Here is a 24685-nt window from a genome sequence, read left to right as displayed (position 1 = left end):
ACCGACTCATATGCATGTGGTACCATCAGGGCATAAGACCCCATCATTCGCAAATAGAGGCCATCGTTACGCCAATACAGGAATCGTTACGCCAATACATGTCATCGTTAAGGAAACAAGTCCCGACTATGAATACATGCGACATTGACATGCAACAATATTTCATCTCATCAATATCACGCCAATACAGGCCATCATCATCGTCGTACAACACATCATACAAACAATTGTATCAATCATACAACATTATCATCATCTCATACAAATCGAATACGTTCAACAAGCACAAGGTATATCAAATAATTGTCTACTGGTTTCCAATTTATTTCTATAAGATAGGAATTAATTTTAGCTTTCCAACGGTCCAAACGGCGCGTCAAACGGACACCCGAGTCATAAGATATGGCTTTATGAAATTTTAGAAAACAATTCATTTCAACTCAGTGGGAACCGGTTCCGTTATTTGGGAATTCGGGTTCCCTATTTCAAAAAATGATTTATGCGCCTCTGTTATACTTGGAACCCAGTTCTCTTATTTGGGAACCCCGGCTCCCCTGTTCAAAATAATTTTCTGTGATTCTGTTATATTGGGAACCCTGAACCAGAGTCAAAACTCTGCTATTTTTCCTGCTACGAAATTCTCCGTTCAAACCCCAAAAATCCCAATTTTCATAACAAACCAGTAGCATCTATTTGATAAATTATACACATGTTATAACAATTAATTCAACACAATTCATGTCATCAATTTCACACAACAAACATCACAATTTCATCAATTGGGTAAAACCCCATAAAATCAAATAATGAGAACTCAAGACCTACAACTATGGGAACCTAATTACTACCATTCCGCATCATTATACAACCTATTAAATGGTTAGAACCCCACTTTTACCTTAGCAATTTTCTTCAAAAGTTGTTCTACCAATAAAGGCTCTCCCTTTGCCTAGCTCAGCTTCCCTCTGTTTTCATGTTCTTCTCCAACTTCTCAAAAATCCCTCTACTTTTCTAATTTTCCTCTTTTTATTAATCCTTCACTAAATTCTTTCTCCTTACCGGGCTTAACACTCAACCCCCCTTCCCCACGATACTTTTACAACCACACTTTCATGGCCCAATTAACCATCTATTTAACTCATTTATTCTATTATTATTATTATTGTATCCTAATAATAATTCTTATTCTAATCACACTAAATCATCTAATTATCTGATAAATCAAATTAAATAAATAATTACAACTAATTACTATTCGATTCTACAACTTCGAAATCAAAGGCACTACCCTCTATTCTAAGGGTACATACTCTCCGATACCACAATCCTCATACAACCTCAAAGCAAATTCATCCAACAAATGAACAAAATATTAAAATAACACCAAATCATTGAATAACAAAAACCGGATGTTACATTTCCTCTTAATAGACATATAGCATATGTTTGTTGGAATGCATAATTATGGGTGCATTTCTGATATAGTCTACCTATATGAGAATGAAGTGGTGCCGCGTCAGAGAATTAAAGGGATTGACTCTTAAATTTTCATGAAAAGGATATTAGACACAAGGCCTTATTAAATGTTTCATATTGATATTCGATCAATGGTACCGAGATTTCATGTGTGAGCTACGCACACTTGTTCTAATGAATAATTTGTTCAAAGCTTGTCTTATTAATCAATTCGGGGACGAGTGAAAACTTGACTTACTAAGTAATGGTTCAAATTGTAAGATACCTTTATCTGAAACCATGAAATTTCTTGAATAATGGGTTTAGATATATCTTGAAAATGGTGGGGGGTTGTTGGAGAATTTCTGAAATATATTTGGAAAGATGCATAATGGTTAAAAAGACCTTGAAAAAGTGTAATACTTTACAATTGAAGCAATGTAACTATTCATGACCAAATAATTAAAAGATAAATTAAAATCTAGATATTTTATTTTGACCAAACAATTTAAATATAAATATATCGCTTATAGTCACACAATTCGCAATCTAAATCTCGTCTTGCAGAAGTAACCATAAAATACTTTAGATAATAATTTAAAAAAATAAGCAAACTCAAAACTAGAGTAAATGCGACAAAACAATATTTCAGATGTGGATATTGTTACCATCGTTTTTATGTTAATGTTAAAGAACAAATAATAGTTACTTCACACATAAACGACTGCAATCAATATTGTGATATCTGTACCGATCGAAATCGCAAAAACCTTAATGTGACTGCGACTTTTTTTAAACCCTGGTCGTAGTTACAGCCATGCACTCAGCATCTCATTCCAAATATCAGGCACACCAGGGAGGCACCAATGGCTACAATCAGAGCCTTGTTTCTTCTTCTCTACTTCACTTATTGCCTTACTATAAACAGAAGGATGTCCATCTCTTCTAAAAGCTGTCATAGTTGTAATATCTTGAAGATATACCGGAAATCTCATTCTCTTCAACACTCCTTTTAGCACTACTAGCGGTTCAGGAACATGTAAGTGGCTGAAATATTGTAATGGCTGTCTTTGGTTGTAACATTTCCAACCATTTTGCCTACATAAATATCAAATGTGTTTACATAATGTCATTGATAATCTCAATTTGTTTAAATCTACGGAGCAGCGACATAGCATGGTCCTATAGATAGAACAATCTGACGAAAATTGACCTATGTATCAGACCTCGCTTAATAGGATAAGGTTTGATCGTTGTTGTTATACGAAGCAGTGACAGATGTTAAATATTTAACATATAGACACCGATAATAATTTAAGAAATTGATAGTACCTGTTATGTCTAGGTGACATGCTTCTAAAAACGACTCGGGTTTTTCGAGGATCCAAATTTAGATCCACCCACTTTGCCCATGTTGCGAGTCCTTTTTCATATGCAACCATTGGATTCATGTTTGTGATGATCCTATTTCCTTCCATATAGTAATCCCATCTGGTGTTAATCAAGACATTGTGAAATATGAAGTGTTTGTAACATATCATAAGTTATTTTTATAAGAACGGTAAAGGTTTCTTACGAGGTTGTTTGACCAGAGTGAGTCCACCAATGAGCCGAATCAAATACAAGAATATCGACTCCTTTCCAATACCTTGCATTCTCTTCGATCAAATCCAAATGCAAAATTCTCTTATTATCAGACCCTTTTTTCAGTTCCACCAGCAATGGCGCCCAGAAGAACTCAATTGATGTCTCAAAATCCTTTAAATAAACATGTAGTGTAAGTAAGTTAATCAATTTTAGAAGGAAAATTAAGGATAAGAAGATTGATTAATGTTATACCATAGCATGGAAAGACATTAAAGGGCCATTATATGTCACTCTTTTTTTGTCAGTTGGAATAACTCCTTGAACTAAACATACAAGAGATTCCCATTGGTTTCTTATTATAGAATCACCCACCAGCATTATTCTTTTTCCTCTCATTTTACTAAGATACCTCAGTGCATCAAACCTGAAAATGTCATCATCAAGAAGCCAAATTTATCAGCAGAGTTTGTGTCTGTTTGGTTATGCGACAACAAGAATTGATTTTGAATGAATTGATTCTTACAACCATATAAGAATACGTGAAACAAGATATTGATGATGCAATACGATAAATTAAGAAAACAAATTAAAGGGTAGAACTGTGAACAATGCTTCATCATTACCTTGGGATAGAACAACCTAATGGCTTCCACTTCCATTTCTCATAATCAGAGTCTGGCCTCCCATTCTTTTGACAAGTAACTGCAGTGGTAAGATAAGGACAGTTGGAATCATAGAGAGGGTAGGTTTGATCAAAAACCCATTTTCCAACTGAGAAATCACATTTCTTCCATGAATCTCTTTGGGTTTGCACCATGTTGACATCTTCGGTTTCGTCTAGTTCAAGCCAACTAGGAACATCTTCTGGATTGATCAATGATAATGTGCAGCTGAACAAGCCTAGCAAGGTGGCAAAGAAGAATAAAAATGACAACATATGAAGGTTTGGTTTTGCCATGGAATTAGCTCAAGATAGTTTTAGTTGTGAATGAGTTTCTGTAATATAGAAAGGAGTTTTACTTTGTTGTGTTGATGAAAAGTGTTTGTTTGATGAAGGCATGACTTACGGTTTTGTGGACCATGCAAATATGTTACTTTTACTAATTGACATTCATTGATTGAATCATGTTTGTAGCAATCACACTTCTTTTTTATAGAGAATCTTTATAAACGTGCAAGTGAAATTATTACTATTATTACTAGCATCAATTAAAATTGCTTTCAGCACGTTAGCCTCACACTACAGTACCTTATGCAATGAACAGGAAAACAAATCTTGATGAATGTGTTGATGAATGGAATAAAGTTTTTCCATCACCAAGATTCCTCTAGAGATTAATGGCACTGATGGAATAGCTAGCTAAACAGAAATGTGAGGATGGGATATACCTGCCATAGTAACATACAATACCAAAAAGGATGTTGATTGATGTTCTCCATACTCCTGTTGAAGAGTCAGATTGAGCTTAATGTTCTCCTCATTTTGTTTAAATTGGTATCAAGTTATGATGTTGAAATGCAAAAAATGATTGTATGCTAAATTTCGATGTGTAGATTTGAACAAAATGTTAGATATGGGGTGGTTCTACTCCATTAGGAAAATGAGCATCTTTTTCAGCCAACTAAGATGCAAGTAAAGAGATCTCTTAATCAAAATACAAAAAAGAAAGAGGAAAGAAATCGTTCACATAAAAAGCAGACAAATTGAACTTGCAAGCTCAGGTGAATTAAATTACAGGGCTTAATTCAATACAGGAAAGGAACAAGATTTATTTTTCTCAGAAAATAGACTAACTAGATTTGAAAATAAGAATTACAGATATATAAAAGGAAAACACAAATTGCGAACTTGGAATGATCACAAATAATCATGCCATGGTTACCACAGGTTTCCTTGAAAGGGACCTCTAAGAAAAATATCTCAGGCCAGATAAAAAGCCTGATGAAGAATAGATCAACCATGGGAATATTTTCCATGAAACTTATTTGGGAAGTCCACTTTCACTGTTGAGAAGAGCTTGACTGTCATCAGTCAGCAAAACCGGTCCCTTTCCTGGTCTGGTGCATATAAAGTAACTGACATCGCCCTTGTACTTTTGCGATGGAATATTATCTTTGATTTCTGGAGGTGGTGGCAAAGCTTCTATGTCATGTATTCCATTGATCCCAGCATCTTTTGCAATTGACTTGTCGCCGATAATGTAACTGGAGAGAGGAGAGTTTTGCAGGTAACTAAGAAATTCGAGAGATTGACAAAAATCTGAGAATAGTAATGCATGAAACTACTGAAACTTAAAAAGCACCTGTCGAGGTCATCTGAATTTGGAGGGAAGTAGTAAAAAAGCCTCTGAATCAAAAGGGTAGCAGCTTTCCTATTACGTGCGATTAGAACCGCATTTGGCCCTGCATCAAACGTATAAGCTACCTGCACATCAAAACAAGCCTTAGTATGTTTTGAAGCATGACTAGAAATATTAATGTTTGAACTTGAAATTAGTAAGGAAGATTTTGAAAAAGAAATCGGATATTATAAAAGACCATAGGAAGTTAAATAGAATAGTAGTTCAAACCTGGGGAGCTTCTTCTGAACGGTTCCACTTTTCAGCAATGCTGATTATCCTGAAGTGAAATAGGATAGTTGATAAATTAGGACAGAAATGTGTCACACTTGTGATCTTATAAAACAAACATAATAGTCATAAATTACTGTCAATTATCAGAACCTACCTATGAGATGTATCATTCATGTAAAATATAGGGGGAGACGTATCCAGACAGACTGCATGAAACTGGTTGCTATCGGTACAGGTGAGTTGTGAAAAAGATGCAAAATCACGGTTTTTAATGGCTTCTTCCATTTGCAGTATCCTCTTTGGCACTACTTCCTATTATGGTTCAAATGAGAAAAAGGCATGGACAAAATTAATAAGCTTAAATTACCATGGCATAGTTGTTTATATAACAATGACACATAAAGCACACAACTTTCAAACATTTGTAATTAACAGCCACATTTAAATTCACACTATTTGAGAGAGAAACATTTGTACTACCTTTGCTCTATGCTGTAAAAGCAAACTTGTTTCAACAGTCTCACGCATTCCTGAGGTACTGCTTGTTTCCTTTTGCCGAGAGCTAACCTATAAATAAATAATGAGATGGGAATATTTTAGTGTAAATCCAATAGTGCTTACATGAAATGGAAACATCTCATTTACAAGATAAAAGATACTGCTTAGGAAAATAAAAATTTGATGTGGAAAATCTAACACATCAGTCATTTGACCATCAGCGCATTCTACAACTTAAAGCATAAACCTTTTATCGTCTGAGGCGGCATAAGTAGCAAGATGGAAGTGAGAGACATGGATAAGTGGCAATTACAATAAAGTTAAAATTTGAAAATTGGAAATGATAGTTATTGAGAGACAAACCTTTTCTTCAACATTTAACAAATAAGGACAAAAATGCTGAACTTTTACCACAATAATGCCAAATTATTTTTTTTATAATTATTATTAGGAGATAATACATGTATGTAGGTGACTTGAATATGAAAAGATTGTAAGCTATTATTAATTAATATGATTTGAAGCCAAAAGGTAGTGAAGCAGTTAAACATTATGCAGTGCTGACAAGGCACTTTTAGTGAGAGAAAAAGTTAAGACTTATAGAACAAATGTTAGCTTGGCCTATGAGAATAACAAGCCAAATTAAACCAACTAAAAAAAGAGCTCGAGAGAAATAGATGGGAAACTAGATACGAAAAGCTATAGCTTTACATTGAAAAATGACCATGACATACCATTTTTACTGAAATATACTAAAAGTCAAAACCGAACAGCAAATTAATACATTCAATTAAATAAAGACTAAAAACGGCATACCACGGCAATCACAATAACAAGTTCATCCCAATGCTTTTCATCAGCAAGTTGAACTGCAAGACTATCACTTCCATTCTTCTCCTACATAAATATATCAACAGAATATAAATTACAGATAGATTTTTGGATGATATAATGTCCCTATTAAATAAAATATGAAACAAAACTTACTTTCCCCATTATCCACTTGACAAATCCCCCAAATAAGCTGCGACAAGCACTGCCTGATCCTTGCCTGTATATAGTGACAATATCCGGAATTTATAAATATATTGTCAAAATACAAGTATCCATACCAAGCCATAACACCGTGCAAATTTAAAGACATAAAAAAAAGAAAGACCTTGCAATAGCAGATAGCTGGCTTTCATCTTCTTTGACATTCATTAGCTTCCCAAGAGCATAAACTGTAAAACAGAAGACAGAAGCCATTAAGGAATATGGTGACTAATCTAAAGCCTTATATAAAATTAATAAGAATCAAGAAACATGCTATTGTTACTAAGAAAGCATGGAACGTATGTTGAATTGCATTAGACAGAATCAAAAATAAAATTCAACGTCTGTGCATAACACCTTAGTGGATTTAAAGTTTGAAGCAATATTTCAAAACATAATTGAATAAAGAATAAGGTCCTCTATGAATCTAAACCATAAGACATTAAACATGCAATACTGAACAACTAAGTCTGTTTGTCCGCAAAAATATTCTATATTGTAGAATATTGAACGTGTAATTAATTATTTTATAGCAATATTTCTTTCATAGACTTCTTATTGATAACACAATCAATACTTTAGTCCCTCAATTATGGCTAGTAAACAATGTAATTCAGGCCAATTATTACCTGAGACCAATATCAACAGGAAATCTATCACCACTACTAATGATTTTTTTCCTGATCAAAGTTTAATCATCACTGTCCTTTCCATATTTGTTTTAGAATAACAAAAATACTAATACGGAAAATTGTTGAAACTAATTTTCTTAGTTTCGGATGATGAGATAATAGAGTTGAATATTGTTCTCTTGTCTCCAATTTTCTTGCTATCATTCTCTGTCTCAGTCTGGCTGATACACTATAATGGAATTGAGCCTACTTCAAACAATTCCTAGATCCACGAACCTATTTCTAGTCTCATGCAACTATGAAACTAATCCATGACCTGTTAGATTTAGATCTTAAACCAGCTAAAGCAATTGATCAATCACAAACAGATTTGGTGGATTAACCCGTGCATTGCATCCTACCTTAAGCTCAAACAAATGATGAACTGACAATTTATATAATATTGAATGTACAAAGGGTTTTGCAATTCGGGAACTGGTGGAAGAATGCTCAAGTACTGGCCACTAACCACAAATGAAATCTAATTTGTTGTCATAGTAATAGATAACTAAAAAATGAAAGATTTTTTCTTTATAAAAAACAACATAAAAGGGCATACCAAGACAAGCGAAACCCGCAGCTGATGAAGCCAATCCAGCGGCAGTGGGGAAGTTGTTGTAGGAAGCAATATGTACATGCAATTTGCTCCAATCCTCTTTACTGATCTTAACACCCTTTTTATCATCCTCAACATCACAAGCCCGAGCACGAATCTCCCTCAAACAACTCTGGAATCTTCCCCCAGAAAGAGAAATCTCCTACACTAACCAGCAAAACCAAATTCCAACAATGAAACAAACAGAAAGTAAAAGAATGAAAAAAAAAATTATATCTTATGCTATGGTTGGATATTATAAAATGAAAGGAGCAGAATGGAGCGGAACGGAATGTAGCAGAATGAAGATTTTGCGACGGAACAAGTCAAATTCTACATTCCGCTCAAATCATATCAACCTATAGACTAAAAAACTATCAAATTATATTTCATCCGGAATATATGACAAAGGCACATAAAAATGCAAATTAATAATAAGAATTTCAAAAAGAATAATTAAAGAGTAAAATGAGAAGAAAATGAACCTTTCCATTGAGCCACATACGATCCTGTTGAAAGGAGGGACTGACAGAGACGGTGGTGGTTGTGCAAAGGTGATTGGGATCAAGAGTAACGCTGATACTATCATTGACAGGTAAGATTAGGGTTTCATCTCGCTTACCCCAGTACTTGATGACAGCAATGTTGGTCGGAGTCTGAGCCGTAACCATCAGTACCCAAGAATCACCCGCCATTTTCAATCAATCGATGAAATTTCAAACTCCACAATGAGAAGACGAAATGCGAGTGAAGAAAAAAAAGTGAAGAAATGAGTGGGAAAAAAGGGAATAGATCTTGATCTAATTATGTTAATTAGTTTGATTAATTTTTTGTTGTTGTGATAATAATAATGAAGTAAAGGAAGAAGAAGGAAGAAGGGTATTTATATTGGTAACCTTTTATTTCGCAGGGTATTATTTTATGCTTTTGGTTTGTTTCGTTTATTTATTTATTCATTTTTTTTTTGGATTCACTAGATAGTACGCATTGCCTACCTCTTTCCTTTCTTGTTTCCTTTCACGGACCTCCTCCTACTAGATTAAAATTTTATTATAGATCATCACAATTTTTATTATTTCATATAATTTTAATTGATTATTATTTCACAATGTGAGATTTTATTACTTATTCAACATTTATCATTTGATTAGCATGCATATCATATATAGGTTTGTTATTCACCGTGTTGATAAATTATATTTTATTTGTAAGTTGTTGTTTGCACTCTTTACTCCTTATAATATGTTATGTCGATTATGTTTTTTTTGTAATTTTTTAATTTAAAATGATTTTACTTATACGATGAATAAATAATTCTTAAATATGTTGAATTTAAAGAGATAGTATTTAACAAATACAATAATGACTTTAAGTAAGTTAATTTTAGGAGATTTATGGCAGACAATTTTCACTTCAAAACTCCTAGAAGTAGTGAGTTGTTTTAACTTGGGAGTATGTTTCAGAGAAAGGGGTGAAAAATGTAATGTGGGATTGTGATAGTTATAAAAGTCTAAACTTATATGGAGTTAGTTTTGTTTTCATTAAAGAGTTTTGGTCATGTCTTTAAATGGATTTCATGAGAAGCTGGTGAAAAACACTAATTGCTCTTTTATAGCCCTAATTCATAAAATCTCTAACCCCCAAAGGCTGTCTTACTTTCAACATATTTTTTTAGTCTGGTGTATGTATAAAAAAATTTCCAAAGATGTCTTACTTTCAACATATATTTGTATTAACTTTAAAAAGTGAATTTATTGTTTGTATTTTCAATATTAGATTTTATAAATCTGTTTTTCAAAAAATTACTAATTTTTTTATATCCGTTTTTTCTAAATTGAAAAACTAATTTTGACATCCTATAACATAAACATATATTATTGAAGATCAAAACATAATTGAAACCGTAATTTTTTCAAAAATTTATATCTCAAAATGATTTTTTATGAAAAACTATTTGAAGTAGCTTCAAAAATTAAGTGTTTTATTTTAATTTTGATATCCAAAAAAAGTTTCAATAAAATGATGAAATATATAAAGTAACATTTTAAGAATAACTAAATCAAATTTTCATTTGAAACTTGTATGAAAAGTTTCTTTGTAAATTTGTTTTACACAAAATTATGTAACACTATAAAAATCATTTTAAAAAAAACAGAAACAAATGGGCCCTAAGTTTAATGAGGATATTTGCGGTAATGGGAAAGATAGGATTCTTAAGTATATGTAAGAAATGGATTATAGAGTGTGTGTTCAATCAACTACGACATTTGTTCTCATTAACGGTAGTACATTTGAAGAATTTGTGATGAAGAGAGGATTACAGAAGGGTGACCCTCTATCCTTGTTCTTGTTCTTTATAGTGGGAGAAAGTTTGAATGTTATGTTAAATGTTTATATTAAAGTCGGTTTTTTTACAATTTATAATGTTGGTACAAACTTTGAGTACACCATTCCACCTCTGTAATATTTTGATGACACCTTGATTTCGTGTGACAAAAGTTCAGAGAATATTACATCTTTAAAAGCGAACTTGTTTCTCTTTGAAATTATTTTATACTTAAAAGTTAATTTTCACAAGAGCTTGTCGGTTGTCGCTAATGTATTGCATTGGTGGTTGGTAAAGGCTTTAATGGTGTTAAGTTGGCCAAATAATGTTTCTTTCCCTAGGTATTTTCATTGGGGGTAACTCTCGCCGTTGTTCGGCCTAGATTCATATGATAGAGAAAATTTAAAAAAAATATCAAATTGGAAGAGTAGGAACTTGTCCCTAGATGGTTGACTTGTTTTCATTAAATGTGTTTTGTCATCTCTGTCAATTTATTTTTGATCTTCTTATTCACTCTTGCATGTATTATTTCTTTTATTGAATCCTTAACTAAGTCTTTAATTTGAAGGGTTGTGGGAATGTTCGTAAGATCCATTAGATTAAATGGGATAATGTATGTTCAAATGGAGAAGTAGATAAATTGAGGTTTAAAGGGTAAGGGACTTTAATTTTGCCTTAATATAAAAGTGGAGGAAGAGGCATGTAGATGCTGACATATTAAGGTATAGGGTGTTAGTTGTTAAATATAAGATAGAAGATGGTTGCATTAAGGCGCTTGTATGGTAGAGAGACCTGTCAAGAGTTAGATATGTTATGGGGTTGAGTATGGATTGTTGGCTAAGTAACAAATTATCTTGATCAATGGGTAATGGTGAAAATACATCATACATATGCCAATATGAAGCTCTATGTTGGATAACATTATTTTGTAGGTTAATAATCTAGTTGTTGGATGTGAATCTGATCTGTTAGAGTCAACAATCGAGGGGTCAACGAAGGAGCACTTTATATTTGAGACACATTTTGTGAGAGACACACCACATGTCTACCTAAAACTTTAAGGTGATAGGTGTGTGTGTTCTCTCACTTATAAAGTGTTTATTCTTCCCTTTTCTAACCAATATGAGACTTCTTTCTCACATTTGATTCTTAACATGACCATGACATTGGTTACTCAAAGGAGAAAAGAATATTACATTTTGACTCATAAAAATCGTATTGATCCAACTATAAATTTGTGGGGTACTAACTCTTACACTAATATTGAATATCATATCATGTAATTTTGTAATTTGTGTTGTTTTCGTTTGTAATCCAACCTCTGATTTTCTTGTTTGAATTCGATATATTTTCAAATTAAATTAAATTATGAATTATGCAAATATACATTTCTAATTTATTTATTCATTATATTGAATTGCAATTTATTATAAAGTGGAACTAACAACACGATCTTTCAATGTTGCACAAATTAATTAGTTTTGAAAAATCATGCATAGGTTGGGGACATGAGATTGAATTTTTTATCATAGCTGCTTGCTCGTGCTACACGAGGGCTAGCGGCACAAGTAAATTAAACAGTACTAGAAAATAAATAGAATGAAAAAGGTGATGCTCGTGGTACAGCTGCATTATTTTCTAATAAATAAACAAGTCATTTTAGACCCACAGTTGGTCATTGGAGACTTGGATTAGACTAATATAAATAGGATGAAAACCACTCGCGTGAATATAATACTGCTTTTATCTAAACTACTCTGAATAATTTGTAATTTATAGCTTTTATCACAACAAAAATAGATTGGTAATTTATAAATTTGTATTTTATGGCTTCTAATTATAGTGCTTTTATCTAAACTAAGCTTTAATCACAACAAAAATAGATTTGTCTCAAACTATATTTTTAAACAGGATGGGTCCTGTGCATGTGGAGGAAGTGCTACAATACAGGGCCCCAAATTTTTAAAATGTTCAATTTTTTTCTTAAATATTAATTGAAATAAATAAAATGTTATCATAAAACTCTAATAAATCAAAAAAATATTATAATAAAAATTCAATATATATAAAAAATTGAGATAAATCAAAAGCTCAAAATAATTATAATTAAATATATTATTGATTAATACATAATTGTATTTTTTATGTGTCTTTTTTAATTATTATAATTATATTTATATTTTAAATTTAAACTCATTTTTAAAATTAGAACAGGGCTTCAGCGTTGATTGGATCGGCCCTGTTTTTAATGAATTTATAGCTTTCATCTAATAAACTACTCTAAATAATTTGTAATTTAAGAAGCATGTTTGACTTACTAAAATTAAGAATTTTACGTATTAATTTTTCTATGCTCTATTTGATGTAAAAATTGATTATAAGACTAGACAACCCAAGAATTGTTGTCTCTCATTAAATTTATTTTTAAAAGGGAAACGTCAATAAAAAAAATCCTAAAAGAACAAAAATATAGTCATCCTAACTAAATTCAGGTTCGATAGTCGATTATGCGAGGAGAATGTATTACCACCCCTCACATCTATTGTACTTAACATGAACCGTTTAGCTAATTTTGTGAATATGAAAGTTAGCTTAAGGTATTTGTTTTATTCTAATTATTATGCGGAATATTTATATTAATGATCGTAAGGGACTAAAAATAGATTTTTTATTAGGGTGCTTGACAAGATTATGAGTTTTGCTTCTACGTATTCTCAGGTGTGATGACAAATTTAAAGCTACGTATAGAGCTGTCAAAATGGGCTAGCCCATATGGGCCGGCCCGCCGGGCCCGAAAAATCATAGGGTTTGGGCCTTAAAATTGAAGCCCATATTTTTCAGGGCCTTTATAGCCCAGGACTGAAAAGCCCGCTACCCATTAGGGCTAGCCCATATGAGTCGTGGGTAGCCCATCAGGCCCGCATAATTATAAATTTTAAAAATATATATTAATATTTATATTATCTTACTCCAAAATAGCATATTGATTTTTCTTACTTCACTAAATTTTATCTCTATTTTATTCAATATTTCTCTTTTAAATATTATACATTAATATAATCAACATTTTTTCATCGTATTATATTAGTTTTTCTTTTATAATAAATATTCAAGTATTATTTTATACAATTTAAACATATATTGTATTTAGAAACACATTATAGTATTTATAAGAGATAATATAGTACTTAAAAATGTATTATGTTTAAAATAACATAATTTTTAATTTTATTTATAATAAATATCATGGAGTTTTTATTTTAATTTTTTTAAATAAAAAAGCTCATTTAGGGGCGGGTAGCCCGAAGCCCATCTAGGGTCGGGCTCGGGTAGTAAATCTCGAGTCCATATTATACAGGGCCTTTTTGGCCCAGCCCTAAAAAGCCCAGGGCCCTCTAGGGCCGGCCCGTTTAGGGCCGGGTAGCCCATATTGACATCTCTAGCTACGTAGTTCTTAGTAGCAAATGATGTTTTTTGGTTAATTTTAGTGAATGATGTTTAAGTTGCATTTTAGCGGTTAAAAATTGCTTGTATGCTCACGCATGGAAGGCTTATAAGTATTTGTTTGTATCGTGTTAGAATGAATAAAACATTATTCGTTTATGAAAAGGTTTTCGTCGCGCTTGGGCGAGAAAAGATAGATTTGATTGGTTGAGATTGTTTTTAGATGGACGACGAGTATTCGATCAATATGGTGTGCACCAATCATCCATTTATTCGAGGAGCGTGTGGATGTCCATCCACCCACTCCCTTTTCATCTGATTTCGGAATTTTGAAATTTGTTGGTGGAAGACGAATATTCGAACAATATGGCATACGGCAACCAACCGTTTATTCGAGGAACAAGTGGATGTTCATCCACCCAGACCTTTTTCGTCCATGATTGATTAATGTGTTTTATTCGGAAGACGAATATTTAATCAATATGGCGTACGTCAACCGACCATTTATTTGAGGAGCAAGTGGATGTTCATCCACCCATTTCCTTGTCATCCGATTTTCTTGAGAAAAACATTTTGATGTGTTTTGATTAAGCGGGAAAGAAAACTTGATGTTGATCAAAGAAAAAAATTATTTTAATTTTCGAATTGTCAAATCATTTTTGATTAAGCACGAAAATGAACTTAATGTTGATCAAGTTGTTAAAGATATTTTGATTTTTGATTTTAATTAAAAAATATATTTTTACTTGAATTAGAAAATAGTTAGATTATTGTTTAAGAATAAACATGATTTTTATTTAAAATAATTGATTTTCTTGATGAAAATTAATGATCAAAGGGCTTGCTAACTTCTCACATATTTATTCTATCAATATTAATTATTTAATCAAACTATAAATTTAATAAGGAGAAAAAAATAAATACAAAAAACAAAATAAAAGAAAGGTGTTTAGCAAGAAGAAAAAAATCAAGTGGGCTTGAAGCCCAAAATTTAGTGAAATAGAAACAAGCAGTGGGGGTGCATGCAGTATTCATGGGTGGTGCGGAGTAAGAATAGAGGTGGCCCATGGTTGAGATGTAAGTTTAAATGCACCTAAGAGAGGTGAAATGGGTGCTAGTGGTATGTTACTTTATTTTTTTGATTTGAAGGTGTATATGAAAACAATAAAGTACAGTATAAAATAAAGTACATAAGGATGTATCATGGTTCCCCTCTCAATTCATGAATACTCCAACCCCTTTATGCAGTAAGAGATTTTGCTATCTATTTTGAACTCCTAAACCAATCAATAAGGACAATCCCATTTTGATCTTTACATACTTATTTCCAAAAATCCTGAAAAATAAGTAAAGACTAATATAAAATGATACAATTGGCCTTCTTATAGAATCCTCCAAGTATCAAACAATCCTTGATACATAGGTTTTTGTAACAAATACAATGATTTGGATAAGATGAAGTTTTTGCGATGAGTAGTTATACCAATTTCTGTATAGAAACTTGGTCTTCTCTTCTAATGGACAGTTCAAGTATAACACCAATAGATTGCTAAAAAAACTTTTGATAATGATATGAAAATTGAAATTATATAGAAAAAAATTTCAAATAAAAGTGCTTGAACAATGCTTGAATTATGAATGGAAGAGGTGAAGAAATAAATCTGATTTGAAAGACTTATATAAAGTTATAAAATTCCTTTGAAATAATTAAAAAATAACATTATAAAATAATATTATTTTAATTGATGAATATTGTATATATAAAAGAATAATGCATTATAATTGATAAAATCATCTAAAATGATGTTAGCCATACTACAAATATTAAAAAGTATTTATTTAGGTTCATTATTGATTTGGTAACTATGACTTTTATCGTAATTAGTTATTAAAATATTTTTTATTTTTAAAATTAAGGTTAGAAAAATTGAAGAGTTCTGTACAAAAAATATAATTATATAAATTTTATTTTTTAAATACCCTTTATAATTGAAATAGAATATAAATATTTTTATGAGTTATATTAATTTATAATTGAAATTTGAATAAAAACAGTGTTATTATCATTATTATTAATATTTATTAAAAGAATGAAGAGTTTTATATAGAAAATATAATTATATCAAATGTAATAATATTATTAATATGAATTTGAAGAAATATGTGAGATTGCCACATCAATTTTTACTGATTTGGTAACTATGATTTTTTTTGTAATTAGTTATTAAAATATTTTTTATTTTTGAATTTAAGTTAAAAAAATAAAAGTTTCTATAAATAAAATATAATTACATCAATTTTATTTTTTTTAGATACCCTTTACAATTGAAATAAAATGTAAATATTCACCAAAGACGCAACTACACGCTTTAAGCGTTAATGAAGGGAGTGTTTAAAATAAATTTAATGAGAGAGTTAAATTACTTCTCGAACTTCAAATCAAACATCTCAAAGAAGGGACATTTATATGTCAAACCAAGTATTGTCAAGAGTTGCTTAAATGCTTTGAAATGGTAGATGCAAACTCGATTGACCCTTAAATGCCCACAAATGGAAACTTGGACAAAGATGAAAATGGTAAGGACGTTGACGTCAAAAGGTACAAAGTTCATGTGAGTGCATTCTTCGTTTCTCATCCTATGAGGTAATATTGTTTCACTTAACTCTTTGTTCGTAAGTCCTTATATCTTGTGTTGCTTATCTATGTCTCTTAAAATTTGACCGTATGCTCATGTGATAAAATTGATGCATGATGCAATCCCATGAATGTTCGCTTCCAAAATTTTTGTTGATTAACCTATGAGTGTTTTCAATCCATATGCTTATAATGACTTCATGTTTTAATCATATTTGTATTTCATCATCATATGTTTTTCATGACATAAATTCTGCATATTTTAGATATCTTTGATGCTATTAATGGTTGAACATGGTATTTATCATTATTCCTTGCATGATATATGCAAAGTTACTATCTATCAATTCTTGCATGAATTAGTTTAAGCATGTTATAGTGTAAATAGAATTCTAGATCAAGTCATGTCACATTTTATGAAAGCATATTTGTTTTGGTGGTTTTAGAGATGATTGGTATCTTCTATTTTCACCAAGCTAGGCACATGCGTGTGCAACATCGGGAGCATCACTATGAAGTGTTACATAAATGTGACATTTTTTAAGCAACTCAAGAGTTTCTTATTTCATTGTATCTATCATCTTTCATGCTATTGTATTTGTTATTGGGGTGATTTGTGAAAAGAATATTACAATGTTTGAATTTTCTTCTTATTTATGTTTAAGCATTTAAATTTTGCATCATTTTATGTATGTGAGTGCTTGTTCTTTCTTTGCAAACACTTTTATGTGATATATTGGTTTTTGTGTGATATATTGGTTTTTATGTGATATATGATACTTCTCATGGCTTGCTTTGTCTCTTTTTGATGTTGTCAAAGAGGAAGAAGCATATGCAAGACCAAGTTGTGGATGCATATACTCAGGGGGAGCCTTCATGAAGACATGAAATGCATCGTCGCTAATTTTTCCTTCATCAAAAAGGGGAGAGTATGTAAGTGCATCTTCCTATTAGATATTTTGTATGATGTCAAAACTATGATATTTTAGTGTTTCTGTATATTGAACGGTATCATCATAGTCTTAATGTGCATCTTAGTACTATGGAACTTAGAATGCGTTTAGAAAAGGTTTAATGCATCAAAAATCATGTTTTATGTGCATTTTAGTACTAGGGAACTAAGAATGCATTTAGAACATGCATCAAAAATCATGTTTGATGTGAAAAACAGGCTTATGTGTCTACACATACATGTTATAAGTCGACACGTGTAGATCATTATTAAATCCTATAGGCTTTGTTTGCATGAGTCGACACATACGACTTATGTGTCGACTCATGTACTTGCTTTTTAAAGCCTATAACTTTTATTTCCATGTGTCGACTCATGGGACTCTTCAGGTCGACACATAGCAGTAAATTTACTACTATGAGTCGACACATGATGTTCACGTGTCAACATGTGTATAAAAGCTTTTGAAATTTTGCACTTTTCTAAACCTCTGGTTTTCCTTTTGTCTTCAACTTGCACACATATAAATACCTCATACATGAATCATTTCAAGGCAATGAAACTATAAACACATACAAAGATTGCTCTTTATCTTCAACCCCATAATTTATGTATACACACAAACAAACTACACATAATCATTTTTTGTTTAGGTGTCATCTATATTCGGTTTGACAACGTCCAATTTAGGTTTGTGTACTGGATAAATTAGGTTGAGAATCTTTGGGGATTCATTGGAAAAACTGTGAGGGTTTATCCTCTAATATTATGGTGTTGATTTAGGGGGTTTTTACAAGATTTTTGCAATTCGGATTCGATTAAGTGAAAGCTTTGAATAACAGGAGGTTCTTGCAAAGGAGTAGCGTGAGATGGTGAATCGATTGGAAATCTTGGGTGACAATGTTAGGAGTGAATTAGTAGTATTTTCATTTGTCAAAGTAACTACCTTTTGAGCTAGAAGTGAACATATCTTGTGCTTTTTAAGGATTTTATAGTTGGAATTGAACTTTAGTGGTTCGATGCTAATTGTAGAACAACTTGCGTCAGTTTGGGTGTTATTTATGCAGATATTGAAGTTAAGAAGCAAAGATGAAGAAACACGCAAGCGTAGAAGCTCTGAAGAAGAGAAATCACAAAGAAGTGGGATAAAGCAAAGGCCGAGCCGCGCCAATCATGGGCGAGACGCACCAAACCCTCTGACCTGGGTTCGCGCCGCGCCATTACGTGCCGAGCCGCGACAGCTGCGTTACAAGGACAAATTATTATAAATAGAAGCCCTAATCCTCATAAGAGAGGGATCTTTGGTGAACGGATTTTAGAGAGCAATCCTATTCCAGAGCAAACAACAACTTTCGACGGAGAATTCAACATCAATTGAAGACATTCCCTTGATGAAGATGAATCCTTCCATGAAACCTTGTGTGCTCTTCATGACTATGGAGAGCTAAACCCCATTGTGTTGAGTTCAAGGTAGTAGTTAACCTATGAAGATGCAATTACTTTGATTAATTCCTGTGAACAATTGTTTAAGCTTTATTATCAATGAAAAACCTTGCTTTTATTTTATATCATTGTTGAACTATCAATCGAGAGATAGGGTTTATACTTTCGCCCTAGGTTCTTACATTGACTTGTTGATTAATACTCAGATATGAGGTTTTGAAGAAGTTTTCATAAATCATCGTTATTCATTCCCTTTATCTTTATAGTTATTCTGAGAGATCGAATATCATACCGGTAGAGGTGGTTCTAGATTGATCATTAGACATAATATCAGTTTTGAGGATGAATGAAGATAATGACTTAAATAATGTTCACATGTGGATTAATTGATTATTGTATATGATTAGGTTGATGAACCCTAGAACTCAACATATTCATTCACCATTGTTTTCAATCTTAAAGCTTTTATTCGTTTAAATCTTATTTTATTAATTGCAAATTGAGATAACATAATCAAACCAATACTTTTCATGACTCATTATAAAGTAACTATAGAACGGCAGCAATATTACTCAGTCTCTGTGGATACGATATATTAGAAAATATTTACCCTAAAATACTTTCAACAAATTGGCGCCGTTGTCGGGGACTGTGTCAATATTGCACGCATTGCAATAGTTTTTATTTTGAGTTATTTCCATTAATCTGGTTGTTTCACGTGTTTGTTAGTTTTGCAGGTTTAGTGTATGCGTAGCAAAGTTTCCAGCGATCAACTTCTTTTTGATCCTGAGATCGAAAGGACCGCTAGGAGATTGAATAACAAAACACGAAAAAGAGCAAGCATAGCAAAGGCAAGAGACAACGCAACTGCGACTTCGTCACAACCTCTAGAAACAATTGACGAGTCGTCCGAAGGATTCTATTTCCAAGAACTGTTTGAAGAAGAGCAAGAAGCCATCATACAACCAACTATTGTTAACATGGTCGCCACAGCTCCTTGTGCAAATAGTCCGCGTCTCAATCCTCAATTCGCAAGAACTGCCGCCAACGGGCGGACATCTGAATTGAAGACCGGTATTCTACAACTCATCTATGCAAGTCCTTTCACCGGATTGGACCATGAAGATCCATATACTCATCTGACTCGATTCTACGAGCTAGCAGGTACAACAGGTGTAGCTCAAGCAGAGGAAGAAAATTTATTCAAAAGGTTGCTCCCCCATTCCTTACTATCAAAGGCTAAGGACTGGTATCTCGATCAACCTGAAACAGTTATGACTGATTGGAATACTTTGGAAGAAAAATTCTTGGAACGGTTTTACTCTCAAAACCGATTCTTTGACGCTAAAACAGCAATTGCGCTATTCTCTCAAGGTAGTAATGAATCACTTAATGAAGCTTGGGAAAGATTTAAAGCCATGTTGAGAAAGTGTAAGGGGCACGGATTTGCGGAAGTCGATCACATTCACATGTTCCACAACGGTCTTACACCTACTAAGAAAAATCAGGAAGCAGCAATTAAGAATTTGGAAACTCAAGTAGGGCAACTGGCTAAACAAATTGCAGCTAATCAGTCAAATGCGACGTTCTCAGCCAACACTCAAGAGAATCCGAAAGAGCACTGTAAAGCAGTGGTGACTAGAACTGGTCAGAAAGGCGGTGAGAAAGAAGTTGAAATTAATGATACCGAGAAAGAGGACAATAATCGTGCTGCGGAAGATGAGGAAAATGAAGTCATAGTGAGTGACATGAATAAAGAGCCTGCAAAAAAACGAAGAGCCGCGGTGCGCGAATACACAGTCGCGGTGCGCCCATAACAAAACAGCCAACAGTACCATTCCTAGTCAACATCTCCCATATCCACATGCACCATCAAAAAAGGATCATGCTAGGCAGTATGCAAGGTTTATGGAAATTTTTAAGCAATTACAAATCAACATTCCATTCTCCGAAGCCATTGATCAAATGCCAAAATATGCGAAGTTTATGAAGGATATCTTGACAAAGAAGAAGAGACCAGAAGAAGAAGTAGTTATACTTGATGCTCAGTGTAATGCTGTGGTCTCTCGTCTCCCCCAAAAAGCAAGAGATCCGGGACGAGTCACGCTCCCAGTCACGATTGGTAACTAGCATGTTGGTAATGGATTGATAGATCTAGGATCAAGCATCAATTTAATTCCTCTATCAATAGTGAAGAGATTGGGAAATATTGAGATGAAGTCAACTAAAATGACCTTGCAACTAGCAAATAAATCCACCACTCTTCCTTATGGAGTTGCTCAAGACATGTTAGTAAAGGTAGACAAATTCTTATTTCCGGTAGATTTTGTTGTGATTGATATGGAAGAAGATAAAGAGTCACCTATCATTCTTGGAAGACCATTCATGAAAATAGCCCGGATGATAATAGATATCGATGATGGTATCATGAAACTAAGAGTCCAGGACGAATATGTATGCTTTAATCTCTTCGAAGCCATGAAACAACCTAAGGATAAAAGCGACTGCTTCCGGCTTGATGTCACCGAAGAAATAGCAATAGACGTGGCCAGTGAGATACATCTCTCTAATCCGTTAGAAAAATCCCTTGTTGATTCGTTTAATGTGCTGACTCAAGAGGAAGAACGGGAAATTGAAGGGTTTGTGAAGGAACTAGAAAAGGGAGGAAGCATGAATGACAAGGATGGGAAAGTGGAAAAATTAGACCCACCAAAAGAGGTGAAGGAAACCAAAATGGAATTAAAGCTACTCCCAACTCATCTGAAATATGTTTTTTTAGATAAGGAGGGAAAGAAACCAGTAGTTATTAGTTCAAAGTTGAATCCACAGGAAGAAGAAAAACTACTTCAAGTTCTACAAAAGAACAAAGCTGCAATTGGATGGGTTTTGGCCGATTTAAAAGGTATAAGTCCAGCATATTGCATGCACAAAATCATGTTAGAAGAAGAATTCAAGCCGGTAGCTCAACCGCAAAGGAGACTAAATCCAACAATGAAATAAGTGGTAAGAAAAGAGGTAGTCAAACTCTTGGAAGCAGGAATGATTTACCCAATTTCAAACAGCGCATGGGTGAGTCCAGTACAGGTCGTGCCGAAGAAAGGGGGAATGACTGTCATCAGTAATGAGAAGAATGAACTAATACCAACCAGAACTGTCACTGGGTTGAGAATGTGCATCGATTATCGAAGACTTAATAAAGCCACGAGAAAAGATCATTTCCCTCTACCTTTCATGGATCAAATGCTTGAAAGGCTATCTGGACAAAACTATTACTGTTTCCTAGATGGATACTCCGGATACAATCAGATTGTGGTCAACCCAGAAGACCATGAGAAGACAGCTTTCACATGCCCTTTTGGGATTTTTGCATACCGAAGAATGCCTTTTGGGTTATGTAATGCACCAGCTACCTTTCAACGGTGTATGCAAGCAATCTTCTCCGACCTCATAGAAAAAAGTATTGAAATATTCATGGATATTTTTCGGTCTTTGGAAAATCCTTCGATATATGTCTGGCTAATTTAGATGAGGCTCTAGGAAGATGTATTGAGACCAACTTAATTCTGAATTGGGAGAAATGCCACTTCATGGTAACTGAAGGTATTGTACTAGGACATAAAGTTTCTTCAAGAGGGCTTGAAGTGGACAAAGCCAAGGTAGAGGTAATCTCAAAACTTCCACCTCCTGTAAACATAAAAGGAGTAAGAAGCTTTTTGGGGCATGCGAGATTATATCGAAGGTTCGTAAAGGATTTCTCAAAGATTGCCAAACCATTGAGTAATTTACTCAACAAAGGTACGTACTTTACTTTCGATGAATCATGTATCTAAGCTTTTAATGAGTTAAAAGAGGGGCTTGTAACCGCACATGTGATCGTAGCACCTGATTGGAAACAACATTTTGAACTTATGTGCGATGCTAGCGATTATGCCATAGGTTCGGTATTAGGCCAAAGAAAGGAAAAAAAATTCATGTCATACACTATGCAAGCAAAGTTTTGAATGACGCCCAAGTCAATTACGCCACTACTGAAAAAGAATTGCTAGCTATACCCTTGAAAAATTTAGATCCTATCTCATTGGAACAAAGGTGGTGATTTACACGGACCATGCAGCTATTAAATATCTGCTAACTAAACCGGATTCAAAATAAAGGCTCATTCGATGAGTTCTTCTTTTACAAGAATTTGATTTAGAAATCCGGGATAAAAAAGGTTCAGGAAATGTAGTAGCAGATCATTTATCCCGCTTGGTCAATGTAAATGTCACTCACCAAGAAGCAGAAATAAATGATGAATTCCCGGATGAACAACTTTTTCAAATACAATTAAGACCATGGTTCGCCGATCTTGCAAATCATAAAGCAACCGGTATGGTACCAGAGGACTTTGATTGGCATCAAAAGAAAAAGTTGTTATCCGACGCTAAATACTATGTGTGGGACGACCCATACTTGTTCAAGATAGGTAAGGATGGCATACTAAGAAGGTGTGTTACTGAAGAGGAAGCCCAACAAATCCTCTGGCATTGTCACAATTCTCCAAGTGGCGGGCATTTTAATGGATGGAGAACCGCAACAAAGGTTCTCCAATCCGGTTTTTGCTGGCCAACTATTTTCAAAGACGCTCACCACCATGCGATAAATTGTGATAAATGCCAAAGAGTTGGAGGGATAAGCAAGAGAGACGAGATGCCACTTCAAACCATGATTGAAGTTGAAGTCTTTGATTGTTGGGGTATCGATTTTATGGGACCTTTTCTTCCTTCATTTGCTAATGAATACATTTTAGTTGCTGTGGATTATGTTTCTAAGTGGGTTGAAGCTATCGCTACTCCAAAAGCGGATGCCAAAATGGTATTGAAAATTTTAAACTGTAATATCTTCACCCGTTTTGGCATGCCTAGAGTAATTATCAGCGATGGTGGATCCCATTTTGTCAATGAACAGGTTGCGAAAGTGTTGGAAAAGTGCGGCATCAAGCATAAGATTGCCTCACCTTACCACCCTCAGACTAATGGGCAGGCAGAGATCTCAAATAGAGCAATAAAGAATATACTAGAAAAGACAGTGTCGGTATCTAGGAAAGATTGGTCAGCTCGGATTGATGATTCTCTTTGGGCATACATAACCGCATATAAAGCACCCACTGATGCATCACCTTTCCAAATGGTTTATGGTAAGGCATGTCATTTACCCGTAGAAATAGAGCACAAAGCTTTGTGGGCTCTACGTTTCTTTAACAGAGATGACAGCTTGGCATTCAAGAAAAGGAAAGAACAAATCCATGAGCTAGAAGAGTTCAGGTACTTGGCATATGAGTCCAACAAAATGTACAAGGAAAATATGAAAAGATACCATGACAAGAAACTCAAAAATAAGGAATTTAAGGTCGGAAATCTAGTGCTTCTGTTCAATTCCAGGCTAAGACTTTTCCCAAGTAAACTAAAATCTAAATGGTCAGGACCCTTCAT

At 33.4% G+C, this 24685-nt stretch overlaps 2 protein-coding genes across 2 annotated transcripts; both read right to left on the bottom strand.

The window, feature by feature from the left end:
- Positions 1-1983: 1983 nt before the first annotated feature.
- LOC131642335 (protein trichome birefringence-like 36) lies at positions 1984-4090 on the bottom strand. The gene is made up of 5 exons (XM_058912600.1): positions 3666-4090; positions 3295-3466; positions 3032-3213; positions 2788-2946; positions 1984-2553 (listed from the first exon to the last, which is right to left on the bottom strand). Exons 1-5 carry the CDS (start codon positions 3998-4000, stop codon positions 2265-2267), a joined length of 1137 nt encoding a protein of 378 aa, XP_058768583.1. The 5' UTR covers positions 4001-4090; the 3' UTR covers positions 1984-2264.
- Positions 4091-4731: 641 nt separating this feature from the next.
- Positions 4732-9291, bottom strand: LOC131642327 (diphosphomevalonate decarboxylase MVD2, peroxisomal). Its single transcript, XM_058912595.1, has 10 exons — positions 8900-9291; positions 8379-8577; positions 7273-7336; positions 7101-7164; positions 6930-7010; positions 6096-6182; positions 5770-5927; positions 5613-5661; positions 5346-5467; positions 4732-5247 (listed from the first exon to the last, which is right to left on the bottom strand). Exons 1-10 carry the CDS (start codon positions 9107-9109, stop codon positions 5025-5027), a joined length of 1257 nt encoding a protein of 418 aa, XP_058768578.1. The 5' UTR covers positions 9110-9291; the 3' UTR covers positions 4732-5024.
- Positions 9292-24685: the final 15394 nt, after the last annotated feature.

Source organism: Vicia villosa, linkage group LG1 (assembly GCF_029867415.1).
Source record: "Vicia villosa cultivar HV-30 ecotype Madison, WI linkage group LG1, Vvil1.0, whole genome shotgun sequence".
Lineage (NCBI taxonomy): Eukaryota > Viridiplantae > Streptophyta > Magnoliopsida > Fabales > Fabaceae > Vicia > Vicia villosa.
This window is presented reverse-complemented; position numbering and strand designations above follow the sequence as displayed.